Source organism: Canis lupus, chromosome 32 (genome assembly GCF_048164855.1).
Source record: "Canis lupus baileyi chromosome 32, mCanLup2.hap1, whole genome shotgun sequence".
Taxonomy (NCBI): Eukaryota; Metazoa; Chordata; class Mammalia; order Carnivora; family Canidae; genus Canis; species Canis lupus.
In genome coordinates this window covers 30026402-30041310 of record NC_132869.1, presented here as the reverse complement: position 1 = coordinate 30041310, position 14909 = coordinate 30026402, and the positions used below count along the sequence as shown (strand labels likewise).

The 14909-nt window shown below is 34.9% G+C and overlaps 1 protein-coding gene across 3 annotated transcripts in view; it reads left to right on the top strand.

The window, feature by feature from the left end:
• Nucleotides 1–11887, top strand: part of VPS13C (vacuolar protein sorting 13 homolog C) — a 168828-nt gene extending 156941 nt beyond the window's left edge. For 2 of the 3 annotated variants that reach the window (XM_072808964.1, XM_072808963.1), the window contains 4 exons: nucleotides 815–903; nucleotides 7708–7831; nucleotides 9432–9512; nucleotides 9822–11887. In XM_072808964.1, coding sequence (XP_072665065.1) covers nucleotides 815–903; nucleotides 7708–7831; nucleotides 9432–9512; nucleotides 9822–9923 — 396 coding nt within the window. In that variant the 3' untranslated portion in view covers nucleotides 9924–11887. Of the gene's footprint in view, nucleotides 1–814; nucleotides 904–7707; nucleotides 7832–9431; nucleotides 9513–9821 lie in introns of those variants that run through there. The other variant, XR_012022719.1, reaches the window with a different exon arrangement.
• Nucleotides 11888–14909: the final 3022 nt, after the last annotated feature.

The window sequence follows — 14909 nt, the reverse complement described above, 5'->3', positions numbered from 1 at the left end:
CAAATCACAATAGTTTGGAGATAGTTGAAATGAAAATAAATGTATTTTAATGTGCTAATATTTATACTTGAATTATTTATGCTTGTTTATTGTCTTTAGCAATAAATTGTGCCAGCTATTTGAAATCTTAGAAATTTTTCATGTTTGTTAATATTGACATTATATTTTCTTTTCTTTCAAGAATATAATTTGTTACATACATGTACTTTTCATGCATGTTTAATCTATAAGACCAAATACTCAAAAGCATTAGGATCAGCTATCTTGAAATTTTATTATGTGTATATCTATCTATATAAATCAGTGGTTCTTAACCTTTGAGAAGGATCACAGACCTACTAAAAAAGTGATGAAAAATATGAACCATCTTCTGAGAAAAGTTGCAGAACCACATTTTCAAAATTTTATGTGCTATTTTAGGTGCAGTTCATAGACCTCCCAGAGTCTTTCCATGGACCCAAGGTTAAGAACCCCTATAACGTTAATGTCACACTTCATATTAGCATATGTTCGTATTCCATTAATGAAAATGCGTGATTACCTCTGGTAGATATTTTTAAACCTATGTGTTGTCACAGAATGAGATGTATTTTATAAGATCATTTAGTAAGCATTTAATACAGATTTGTCTCTTAAGGCACACTCAGAGTTATGCTGTGAATATTTTTCTAGCTTCATATGCCAATATTGTGCCTTTGTTTCTAATATTTTTTTCCCTAACTAGCACTGTTACTATAATTAACTAATATACAGTATTGGAAATACTATTTGGATGCATGTACTATGCAAATTTTGAGTCTTGTTTTCTTTTCAGAATCATATCAGAAAGTTAGAAGGAGAGACGTATCGATACCACTGTGCTATTTCTGGAAGCAAGAAGGCAATCCTTATGATTACAAATAGGTATTAACTTTAAGTGACATTTTTTTTCAAATGCAAACTATATAGATGACAAGAATTTCGAAAACTAAAATGGCAGAGGACTTGGAGAACTATACTAAAATTATAAAATGCTCACTGTCATTTAGTCACAAAAATACAATCTAGATGAGTCCTTTGAAATCATCTGTTCTAACCCTCTCGTTTTGGAGATGCTGAAACTGAGACTCAGCATAGTTAAGGAGGTTATCCCAGTTAAACAACTACTGAGATATGGGGTCTAGAATAGACTTTGTAGGTGTAGTAGTCATACTATTACATGTGAATTGTAAATCCAGCTATGGAGACTGGGTTCATGAATTACTTTTTCTTACTATAAGGTTTTATTTTAGATGATTAGCATACCTTTTTTAAGGATGGTATTACATCTGTGTGTTTTTTCGAATTTTTTTCTAAGTATTTTGGGAATGGTAGATAATTTTTCCAAATAGAAAAACTTGGACTAAACCACTAAGTTTATTTTCCTGAAATTTTTCCTATATCACTTGTTCCAAAATGACTATTAAATGTTAACAATTTTCAGAACCTTCTAAGTTATATACTTTAATAGGATTAAGGCAGAGTATTTACAATAGGCAAAAATCTGCATTAGATTCCTTACTCTACTGCATTGAAATATATTTGGCTGGAAGAAGAGAAAGGAAAACTAAAATGATAGGATTCAGACTTAAACCACAAACTTTTTCAAGGAGTTAACCAGTCACATGATTTGCCCATTAAGTAAAAATATGCGCAAAACAATCTAAAAAGTGTTTTTTACTGATTGGACTATAATCATTTATTTTTTATGCCCATAATTTTGTATTTTGTGCACTAGATTAGACTCAAAACAGTGTTTATTTATACTATATGTTGTACTTAGCTACAATGGCAATGTGTTAATTCATTTTAAAATTGTATACCTTTTATGTAATTCAAAACTAGGTAATAGAAATCGGGTTTTTTGGGTGGGTTGTTTCTGGTAATACTTAATACTTTAGAACTTATTTGATTTAAGTACTTTGTGGGAATATTACTGTACATGTTATATATCTGGTTTTTCTTCAAGTAAAATGAAAAATCATAGTAACTTTAAATCTAGTCACTTATAGAGGTTTTTTGGGAGGTAATTAGTAAGATATTTCTGACCAGTACAATTATTTAGTCTCCTTGTAGCTTTAGAAGACTCTAATAGGAAATGCTTTGACTGAGGTAATTATCATTATGCTGATCTGTTTTACCTTTAATGATTACATAAAAATAGCATTTCTTCTAAAGTTGGTGTTTAAAAAATAACTCTTTTATTGCTAGAATTATGCTTATTCATTGTAGATAGTACAGATCAAGAGTCCACAGAATTTCTTTAAAGGATCAGATTGTAAATATTTAGGCTTCAAGGGCCATAGTATGTTTCCCAACTATTCATTTCTGCCCTTGTGGTGGGAAAACATGGACAGTATGTAAATGAATGGGGGGTGGGTATCTGTTTTCCAGTACGATTTTATTTACTAATACAGGTCATAGGCTGAATTTGGCTCACAGATTGTAGTTAGCCCACCCCTGATAAAGACAATAATTTAAAAGATGAAAACAAAGTAACCACACATTGTAGTTTGTTTAGAACGGAGCTGATTTGCACCTTTTGTCCCAATTAGCAACTAACCCTTTCATTTTTTTTTTTAAGATTTTATTTATTTATTCATGATAGACATAGAGAGAGAGGGAGAGGCAGAGACACAGGCAGAAGGAGAAGCAGGCTCCATGCCCGGAGCCCGACGCGGGACTCGATCCCGGGACTCCAGGATCGCACCCTGGGCCAAAGACAGGCGCCAAAATGCTGAGCCACCCAGGGATCCCCTCCCTTTCATTTTTAAAAATGTTTTGGTTTGAATCATAAATTATGATAACCCCTAAAAACAGCCTTTACCAGCAATCCCACCATCCAGCTACGTATGTATTTTGTAAAAACTATGTATTTCTACAGCCAGCTGCAGTACATTCAAGTATGAATTTTGTACTATGTACAAAAATACGTAGGTATATTTAACTAACCTAGGTTTTTCACCAATGTATTATTATCATCTTCCCAGACCATTAGATAGATATTCATAGATAACATACTTTTTAATGACTGTAATATTGTATTTATGGATATAGTATGACTTATTTAAATGCTATTTATTCCTATTTGATATTCAGTTTTTCCCTCCCAGTACTGTATTATTATAAACATATCTTTGCAACTCAGTCTTTTTTCTATAATTATTTCCTTAGGATGAATTCTTATCAGTGGGATTGCTGATTTGAAAACCGTGAAGATTTTTGAGACTCTTTTATATATTGCTAACTTGTTTTATCAGAACAAGTGTATTGATTTTTTTTACATGCAACCAACAGTTTTGTTTTTTTTATTTATTTATTTTTTCAGCCAACAGTTTAACAGAATGCTCTTTATCCTGTGAGTTTTGCTAAGACTAGTGTTATTATTTAAACTTTTTTGTTCTTGCTAACTTAATGGGCAGAAAATAGTTCTTTGTTTTAATTAGCATTTATTTGATTGCTAATGAGTATGAACATTTTAATACATTCATCATGTATGTTTATTTTCTATTCCATGAGTTGCTTTTTCATATCCTTTGTTCATTTTTTATTATGTCATTCTTTTTCTTACTGAATTTAAATAATATTTTATAAATTAATATTAGCTCTTTTTACCTAATACATTATCAATATTTTAATGACTTTTTTGAGTTTTCCAATATATAGGGCTCTTAATTTTTCCATATTGGAGTTTATCTAAAATTTAGTCTGAATTGTTTCTCTTATCAGTTTTTAGAAAAAAAATACAAGTTTTCATGACCTAAATTTATCAGGCTGTATCTTCACTAGTTGGTCCTAACTCCTGCTTAGTATTTTAGTAATCTTCATTAGGAAATTGTTCTCTGAATAGGCATTTTTTTTAACCTTCTGTGTTAGTTTGTATGGGCTACCATAACAAAAATACCATAGATAGGTGGCTTAAGCAACAAGCATTAATTTCACAGTTCTGAAGCCTGGGAAGTCTAAGGTCAAGGGGCCAGCAGATTCTGTGTCTGTGAGGGCTCACTTCCTGATTCGTAGATGGCCATCTTGCTGTGTCCTAACATGGCAAAAGTGGTAAGGGAGTTTCCTCAGGCCTCTTTTATAAGGGCACTGATGAGATGATCTCATCTCATGAGGGCTCTACCCTCATGACCTACTCACCCCCAAAGGTGCCACCTCTAAATACCATCACATTGGGTTTGGGATTCAATGTATGATTTGGGAGAGGACATACATATTTTGACCATTGCACTATCAGTGTCTGACAGAAATAGGGACACAGTTAAAAGTTATATCTTCTGTCCCCTCCTCATCTAAAGGAGGGTCTGGCACATTATTAGTGACATCACAGTATACCAGATGCTAAGATAAAGTGATATACAGAGACTCTGGAAAGGAAAAATGTCTTGGTTCAGTAAGGTGGGAACCTAGGTATCATGGGGAGTGTGTTAGGGCAGATGTGCTTGAGCTGTCTTACAGAGTATGGAGTTTTCATACCTAAATAGCAGGCAGTCAGAGGGATTAAACAGTACGGCATTTTGAACAGTATGATCATTTGAAATGGCTGGACAGCAGGATGTTGGTGGGAAAGCATTGGGAGATGAAATAGTCATAGGTATCTGCTCATGACATCTGAAGGGTATAGATTTTATCATTAATGTGATGGAAGATTACTAATTTTTTTAAAAGTATAGATATTTTATTGTTCATTATTGCAGCTTTTCACATAGAGGTATATGCACATAGCTCACACGTAAGTCTCTCTTTTTTTCACTCCCACTGAAGGTTTGTGCACGAGAACTAATATGATGATGTTTGCAGTTTAGAAAGATCTCTGGCAGCAGTTTAGATGTCGAAATGGATGAGCCTCACAGTGGAGTCAGGGAGACCAGTTAGAGACCAGTTAGTTTTCTATTGTTGCATAGAAAATTACCATAAAATTAGCAGCTTAAAATAACACAGATTTACTATCTCACAATTTCTCTAGGACAGGAGTTGGCTATGGCATGGCTGGGCTCTCTGCTCAGGGTTTCACAGGCTTAAATCAAAATATAAACTTCCTTTTTAGAAGGCTCTGGGACAGAATCCACTTCCAAGCTCACTTAATGTTGTTGGCAGAATTCAGTTCCTTGCAGTTGTAGGACTAATATCCCAGTTTCCTGGATCTCTGTGAGCGGGGTATCTGCTAACAGCATCTGGAACCTATCCTCATTTTTGCCATGTGGCTTTCTGCTTCTTCAGTTCAGCAACCAGCACTCTGGATTCTCAGCCTCTAACCCAGATTTAAAGGGGCCTTGTGTTTATGTCATGCCCATGCAGATAAACTTTTTCTTAAAATCACCTTTGCCTTATAATAAAACCTAATCATGGGGGAGAAATCCATCATATTCATAGTCATGGGGATTGTACAGGTCTATATACTAGAGGACAGGGAATCTTCGGGACCATAGTAGAATTCTGTCTACCACATAGACTGTGGCAGTGGTTCTGATAGGAAGCAGTGAGGCCTAAACTAAAAGAACAAAGACAGCCTTGAAAAGACTAGGGCTTGGCGTTGATTGAGTTTAGAAGAGAAAGGAATATAAGAGGACTTTTTGGTTTGGGGCTTAAATACCAAGAGTATTGGTATTATCATTTATAGTAATTTAAGGAAAAAGATTGTTTTTGTTTCTGTTTTTAAACTTAGTGAATTTCATGTCACTTTGAGATATCATGGTAGAGATGCCTTAATAGTCCAGGGGACAGATAGAGATGTAGATTATAAATGTAGGTGTAGATAATTGGAGTTTAGATAAGGATTGGAGTTGAGATCTTGGAGATTTTCCAGTGTGTGTGTCAAATAGAAGACCAAGATTTGAGCTCTGGTAAACATGGAATGGGAAGAAGAGAATGAAAAGGATTTAGAGTGCTACGAGAACAATATTATTATTGGCATGGTGAAGAGAAAAGAGAATGTGAAGACAATGGGAATGGTGAATTTGCATTTGACACAGTGATTTGTAATTGTTATCTGGAACTCTTAGCTCTTGTGATTCTCTTCTGGAACAGGAAGTGAAGGGATAGAATCCACTTCTTGGAGACTGTTTAGAATATGGAGTGGTGTTGAAGGATGTCACAATGATGAGAGAGCACTTCTGGCCCTTTGAAGCCTTGAACTAGGGATGATGAACTTCCTACAGTACACAACAGTCCCAAGTCAGCCCCAAATTCCAGTAGTTCCTCTGCTGAGAAATAGTGCTGGAGGTTTAGTTCAATCCTCACCCTACATCAGTCACCAGGTTCATTCAGCTCTACCTCCTAAGCATCTAGAATCCACCTTGCTCTCCTCCTTTTTCATAGCTACTGTCCTAACTGAGGTTCTGTTCCCTGATTGGACTATTCTGTTAGTGTTCTACTTTGATTATCCCTTCTCTCCTCCCTTGGCCACTAGAGCTGTGACTCTAAAATGGAAACTTGATCATGAAATTTCCCATTACCTTACAGATTTAAAGTCAAGATGTACTAAAATTGAAAAAAAAAAAAAAAAAAAACCAACAACAAAACAAAACAAAAAAACCCCAACAACAACAACAACAAAAACCCTTCAAGATCTGGCACTAAGCTAATTTTCTCACCTTTGTGTATATGTAATATTCCAGCTATAGACCTCTACATTCCTCAAATAAACCCTCCCCTTTTGTACCCTCCATTATGTTAGTGCTCTGCTCCCTTTGTCTGGACTATCTTTTCCCTTTCCCACATAGAGAACTCCTTTCTTTCAAGAATCAGCTCTTATACCACATACTTTACCCACATAATCAGTCCCTCTTTCTTGTGCTCCGGAATAATTTTCTGCACACTGTCCTTCTGCACTCATCTTATTTTGCTGTCAGAATATTTACATGTTTATTTCCCTTCTAACCTATAAGTGCCTCTCAAGCAGAAATACTATCTTCTTGGTTTCTCTAGCACCCTGGATATTTGTAGAATTAACAATTCCTTTACTTTCCTAGTTATGCTTTCTGTAATCAGAATCAAGTATGGTTATATCAGTAATTAATCTGAATCACACACTGGAAAATCAGTGTGGATGTCCTTTAAGGATTCCGTGATTTTTCTTTTCTTTTTCTTTCCCTTCTGCCTCCTTCTCCTCCTCCCCACTCCCATCTCCTCCTCCTTGCTATTAAGTAAAATGGGATACTCACTCTGATACAGTACATTAGTGTTAAAGTGTTCAAACCTGATATTTATTAGTAGGCCTAAAGTGAATCTTTGCTGACATTTGAGGTTTGTGACATTTCCTGCACATTCTTTCTTGACTGGAAGGCATAGATGATTGACAGTAAAGAGCAATTAATAATTTTCCAAGTAAAACATTTTCAGGGGCTTCTGCCTTTATTGCTTCCCAGATGAGAGTACAGCCTGTTCCTTATGTGTTTCAAAGATGATTTAAGTTTTTCGGTCAGTTAAAAAAAAATGACACTTTTCTGAATTTTGCAAGATTGGCAGAAGGGGAACTTTTGAAAGTCTGCTGTGTTAGTTGGTAGGTGCCATATTTTCTCTTTGACAGTTACCTAGGCTTTTTTTTTTAAATGTAAAGCATATTTGTTTAGTGCCAAGTTATATTATTTACTGAATACTGCCTGTGCCATCCAGCAAAGTGAAATATTAGAATAATGAACTATCTTTATGACTACCTGCATGCTTTTGTTTCCTTTTGAAAAACAGGCGAGTGTTGTGTATAAATGAAGTTGAAATCCTAGGCCATATGTCCATAGACTGGCAATGTCCATTTGAAGATTTTGTATTTCCTCCCAGTGTCCATGGAAACATGCTAAAAATTCCAGTCAAGGTAAAAAAACATGAATTACATGTTTAGAGCCAAGACTTTGTTAATTGAGTGGAAACCAGTGCTTTCTGGCTGTCTTTTACAGCTAACTACACAAAGTGTTTGAAGGATCATTGTGATGATGATTATATTATTGTTATTATAATATGGTGAAATGTAAGGAAAGATGTATAGTCAATTTATTTCTGTGCTGTATTCTTTTGACAGTCTTTGATTATGTCAAGTGTCCAGTAGAAGAATTAAGATGTGGATGCTTCCTTTTTGTAGAGTAAAGCATTAGTAAATAAGAATTATTATTTTTTTTACTTCATATGAATAATTATTCTGCTGTAATCTTAGATGCTTTTTGGAAGATTCCCTTTTTAAGGCTTTTAGGAGATAATTACAAGTATATCTGAAACACTCCTGTTTTAACACATTTGGCACTTACAAAATTTAAGTGCATTAAATGTACATACATTAAATGTATTTACTTAAATGTAAATACAATTTAAGTATATGATAATACTTTCATGTCTTCCCTTCTCATCATTTTCTTTTTTTTTTTTTTTTTTTTATTTATTTATGATAGCCACACAGAGAGAGAGAGAGAGAGGCAGAGACACAGGCAGAGGGAGAAGCGGGCTCCATGCACTGGGAGCCCGACGTGGGATTCGATCCCGGGTCTCCAGGATCGCGCCCTGGGCCAAAGGCAGGCGCCAAACCACTGCGCCACCCAGGGATCCCTCTCATCATTTTCTAAGGAAGAACTTTTAATTACATAGCAAGTGATTAACAGAAATGATACCCCAACCCTTTGCATAGTTCTCAGGCTTCACTTTACTTTGAAATGTATCATTTTTCTTATATATATTATAAATTTATTTTCACCCCTTTAAAAAAAAACTACAAATTGTCATTTTGAGGGTGGTTATTCTTGGAATGTGTATTTTCTCCTAAACAAGAATGATACCTGTTATTGGAACTATCTGAAAAACATTTATCATAAAACTTAATAGAGATGCAGGTACTATTATCCTTTAATTTATGTTTTCTTTTCATACAAATTTACAAATAAAAGAACTGTAGAACAATACCATTTTGCATTTCAACCTTACCTCATTGTAGAGCGTTGAAATTGAAAGTACCCCTTGGTATATGAAACATAGTTTTCAAACCAGGGAAAACTGTGTCACTCTGCATATATATTACTGTCTCCTCAGTTATCACTTTTCTTTCACATCAGTGGTGAGAATTGACTCAATGTGTTTTACATTATATAAGAATTTTATCTACCAGCCAAGGAAATGAAGGAAGGGTTTTTTGATTTGTCAGATGTGGTGAGTTATCAAGTGGTGTTTCTGTAGGCTATTTATCATAGCCTGTAGAAAGCCATTATTTTACCCAGATAGATGTGTACTCATCCAATTTCATAAATTCTAACAACTCACATATGGAACCACTATCCTTGTACTGAAATGATTTAGTTCTTATCATACCTGAATATGGATATTTGGTTAGTCTGTTGGTTATAAAATAGAATTGACATTTAAGCATCCAATTAAGGGTTTGATTTTTTTTCTTCCCCAGAATAATTTTTCTGTCATTGTTTCTTTTGAAACAGGAGCAGGGACTATTCCACAAAAAAGACAGTGCTGGTTATGGCTACCGGAGCATTTACCTGCAGGACGCCGCCACAGCAGAGGTAAACATTGACTTTACAGAATGCCTCCTTTGTTGTTAGCTGGAAGAATTTTTTTAATCTGTTATACTGATTATTTCTCCCAGAAGATTTTCCAATTTTAACTCTGGATGGATATATTAGCTTAAAATAATATATTGTGGGCTCACTAGGGCATAAGGGTCTTATTTCACATTACACCTATGGACTAGTGTACTCTTGTTCTTTGCTGTTGGACCTGTATGGAAAGCTACAACTCTTGCTTTTCTGCCTTTACCCATAGATGAGCCTGTACTTGTCTTTACCATTCATAGTAAATATTTTATTTTACAGAAAGCATATAATGCCATTGATGATGCACAATCAATGAGACAACAGCAAAAATTGAAGAAGCAGTCATCACTGAAACTTCTCAGGCCCCAAATACCATTTTAATCACACTATTAAAGCAGCCCCAGAGGGCTGCTACCGGGAGAAAAACCAACTGTCGGTCTTGTCTATAAATCACTCTTCTTTATCTTGCTAAAGAGAATTTTTTTTTTTTTTTTTTTTTTGCTAAAGAGAATTTTTAAAGCAATCCTTCAGTTCTTGAATTCTTTTCTAGGGTAACTGGTATTGGATTTTCCATTTTTTTCCCCTTTAGTTTTGACTCTAATTTTGTAACCATGTCTATGTCAGCAATTCACTTCTACGCTGCCCCCTATATGGGTCAGGCCCTCAAAGAAATAACACTTTAAACTCAGAGTGGAATTTCCATTAATATTAAAGTTGTGAAGCAAAGGGCAATGGGCTTGTTTTTAATTAAAGTTCTTACTGAAGAACGAGAAAAAAGCTTAGAATGACTGGTGTTCTTTAGGAGATTTTGGACAAACCTTTGTACACATGTTGGCTATTTTATTTAAGGGTACTTTGTTCAGTAATTGAACTGAGTTCATATTTTTGGTAAATCAGATAATTGAAGAAAAGCCACTAAAGGGAGAGATGACATGTTTTCTGTTTTCTCTTCATGAAAACATTATTTTTCTCCTAATAAAAACATTTTTTACTTTGGTGCTTATTTTTCTTCCTTGCATTAGAATATAAAAACATATGGAAAATCAAATCTCAAACTATCTGTGGTCTGTGGTCTGTAATGTAGCCATCATAAAACTTTTGAAATTATTTACATGCTCTTTTGAGATGAACTTAAGTGGCACAATTATAACACTGATACATGAAAATAGTGTACTTTATGTTTTTCGAGACTCAGAAATATGAAAAGCTTGATATTTTTATATTTCTAGAAATTATTTTTTTATAAGTTGAAAGAGTTTTATGGGCATCATAAACTAATGCTTAATCCTATTGCATACCTTGAAATGTATTTTAAATACTTACTAGGAAGTATGAAAAATGTCTAGTTATTTTATATAAAAATAAAATAAGGCACATATGACAACACTGTGGAAAATACCTGGTAAGTGTAGCCTTTGAGGGAGCAAGCTTATGAGAATCAGTTCAGTACAGTATTTTATTTTTGTCCTTTCCACATCTCACTTATGCTGATCAGAGATATACTGCCTATAAAAGTTTCTTTTAAAATGATGAGAAGTATTTAATATCCTTGAATGAATCTTTATATTTGCTCATGGTTTTTAATGTAACATTTATTTCAAATCACCGAATTGAAGAAATGAAGATGTGGACATACTTGATTTGCTCTGTTTTTGTTGATATGTGGTCAAGTTTCTACAAACTTTATATCTGTTTTGTAAGAAAGCCGTAAAACTTTTAAAATGTTTCCTAGTTATTATCTACTATAGACTCCAAAAAGAGGATATAACAACTGATACCCTAATATCAGTTAGGGTACCAGTTATCTGGTACTTGATCTCTGATACAGTATGGTGGACCTTGCCTTTTCAACATCATTTCTTTTTCTGTGAAGGAACGTGTCATATATAAAACTTCTAGCCTTAAACAGAATTTCTGTATCAGTAGTTAATTGCAGTATATTAAAAGAAGCATCATAAACAGAATTTCATAGCAAATGCACTAGTGTTTTGTATCTTTAAATTTGACTTAATCAGGAATTTGAGATATCTGATTATATATTTCATAGGAATCACAGCTATTGACAATGTCCTAAATATTTAAGAAACCGTATTATACTGATGGCATGTACAAAACATTGATTTAAAATTTTTTATAGATATATTTAAATTCATCTCAGTTGAGGTAAAAATAAACTTTCAAATGTTTGTAACATTTTAATTTGATTTAATCCTCTGGGATAGAAATAATTCATTGGTAAAGTATAATGTATTTTGTGTTTTTAAAAATGCTTTGAGAGTTAATTGCTTGCATATGAACTACTGAGAGAAATAAAATATTTGGTGCATTGTTTACAAGTGTGAAAACTTTGTAGGTGTGTGTTAAATATTCATATAACACTTACCTTTACTTTCTGTGTCTTTCCCCTTTCCTCTTCCAGTCCTATCCTAGTGGAAAGTTAATAGTTACAGAGCATTTAAAAAAAATGGTCCTAAGTGGAAGCCTTTTCTGGAGGGTACTGAGCCCCTTGACCACATCTCTGGCACAGGTCTTCAGTGCAGGGGGAATACAGAGAACATATTTGTCAAGGGCCCTGCTCCCACACTTCGAAATCTTTGGCTGCTTTTGCACTGGGGTTATGCCTTCTGTTGTTTCTATTAGTCATTGATGGCATATGGCAAGGATACGAGTGCAGGCCCATTCCTGGGAGACAGGAATTCCTCCGATAGCTAACTGGCTTGAAGACTCTTCAGTGGCCTTGCAGAACCTTTCTTAGACTGCATGATAGTCTGGGAGGCTCCTTTCTGTTTCTCTCTCTTCCCCTCCCTCTACTCCCTTTACTGGGAGATCAGACTACAAATCTGAAAACTCTCCCAGTCCTGGATTATGCAATAAAGAAGAACAGGTGCGTGGTGTGGACTGTAGCAAAGCAGAGGCATCAAAATAAGAAAGAACAAAACATTGGAAGGTGCAGAGACCAAAGTATCATATGAAAAATCTGATCTAGGATGGATTTACTTACATGTGTTTCATATTTTGAATGATGTTTGAGGGAAGACACTGTACGCTTTCCTCTAAGTCTATTGATCTGGTGTTGCCTCTGTCTGTATTTTTAAGTGTCCCACATGCATTTCTTAAGGCACAGCCAGGACTAAAAATTAATGCTCTGGACTTAATATAATCGGTGTCCAACGAAAGATGAATGGATAAAGAAGATGTGGTTTATGTATACAATGGAATATTACTCAGCTATTAGAAATGACAAATACCCACCATTTGCTTCAACGTGGATGGAACTGGAGGGTATTATGCTGAGTGAAGTAAGTCAGTCGGAGAAGGACAAACATTATATGTTCTCATTCATTTGGGGAATATAAATAATAGTGAAAGGGAAAATAAGGGAAGGGAGAAGAAATGTGTGGGAAATATCAGAAAGGGAGACAGAACGTAAAGACTGCTAACTCTGGGAAACGAACTAGGGGTGGTAGAAGGGGAGGAGGGCGGGGGGTGGGAGTGAATGGGTGACGGGCACTGGGTGTTATTCTGTATGTTAGTAAATTGAACACCAATAAAAAAAAAAGAAAAAGAAAAAGAAAAGAGCTCTACAAATGTCTATGTTATTAAAATATGGAGCTGCAATTACTACCAGAGCTACAAGAACCATCTTTCTACCAGGGAGAAAACAATCCTCAAGAGACAAGTCCTTTTGGTTGAAAATTACTGCCAGAATGCCCACTACTACTGATGGAAGCGAGTTTATTGCACGTATGCGTTGGTTCTGAAAAGAAATGGAAACTCACTGGAGCAGAGGGGGATCACATTTCTCTTGGTAATTGTGACCATAGTGGAAAAATTTAGGCTTCTTTTGAATTCATGCTTGAAAGTATCTTGAGTTATAAGGCTATTTCATTCAAATATTCAACATAGTGGATCTCTTAGAACTGAAAAAGCCTTTAGAAAGGACTTTTGAGTTTTTTGTTTTTGTTTTTGTTTTTACACCTGACAGACCCAGGATCCCTTACCAAAATTCAAAAAGCTCTGAAAACTAAGAAGTTTTTCATAAATTTGAAGTAAACACATTTGATCAAAAACTCAACTGAAGTGACATAAAGCTAATTTTGGTATTATTTATACCAATAATTTGGTATTATTTGGTCTAAGATTTCCTAGACTCCGCATTTGGTTTAAATGAGTTGTGCTGCAGCAAAATTAATATATTCAGTTATGAGGTACTGCTCTGGACTTCATTGGAGGTGTAGAAGCTGTGGTATATGAAGCATAATGCCTTTCTAAAATTTAAAAAGCTCTATCTTCTGAATTCTATCTGGTTGAAGGGTTTCAGATAAGAGATTGTAAATCTGTATACCCCCAAAATTACCAATTTTTAAAGTTGCTTCTCAAGTTTTAGATAAAAACTAAAATACAGGAGGAGAAACTGAATTTTCTTCTACTTCAGATCATGTCAATGTTCCATTTTACAATTATGCTGGAAAATTGTTCTGATAAATGTTCAAAGTAATTGATGTTGACATACAGGAGGCTGAAATGTTACCATAGGAGGATGATGCATCACAAAGGTTTGCAAAAACTCTGGAGAAAAAAATACAAATTAGAACCAAGTCATGATTTTTGTCTGCTTTGTATATTAATTAAGTAAATATCTGGTGGATGAAAAGTTTTTAAAATTGACCTCTAGTGGGAAAATAATTCAAAAGTAATGAAATAAGCTCACATGATCCTCTACGTTGATAGTATCCACTAGGATAATAGTGAACACAAAGAGGATTCAGTTCTTCAGTATTTTTTTTAACTTGAAGAAGAACCAAGTAGCTTCCCCAGAGATTGACTATAATGCTTAAAATTTCTCAGGTATAGTTAAAATTCCATGATAAATAATTTTCATCAAAAGTAGGTTTCAGATCTTGGTCTTTGGGTTTGTTTTTGTAGGAAACATTTACATTTACCTTGGGGTGCCTGGGTGGCTCAGTCGATTAAGCATCTGCCTTCAGCTCAGGTCACTATCCCCGGGCCCTGGGATTGGGCCCCATGTTAGGGTCCCTGGCTCATCAGGGAGTCTGCTTCTCCTTCTGCCTCTTCCCCCACCCCTGCTTGTGCTTGCTGTCTCTCTCAAATAAAATCTTTAATTTAAAAAAGACATTTACTGCAGCCCGGGTGGCTTAGCAGTTTAGCGCCACCTTCGGCCCAGGGCCTGATCCTGGGGATCTGGGATCGAGTCCCACGTCGAGCTCCCTGCATGGAGCCTGCTTCTCCCTCTGCCTGTGTCTCTCTGACTCTCCCTCTGTCTCTCATGAATAAATAAATTAAAAATCTTTTTAAAAAATAAAGACATTTACCTTATAATACCTTTTCTTTCCCCTCAAACCATTT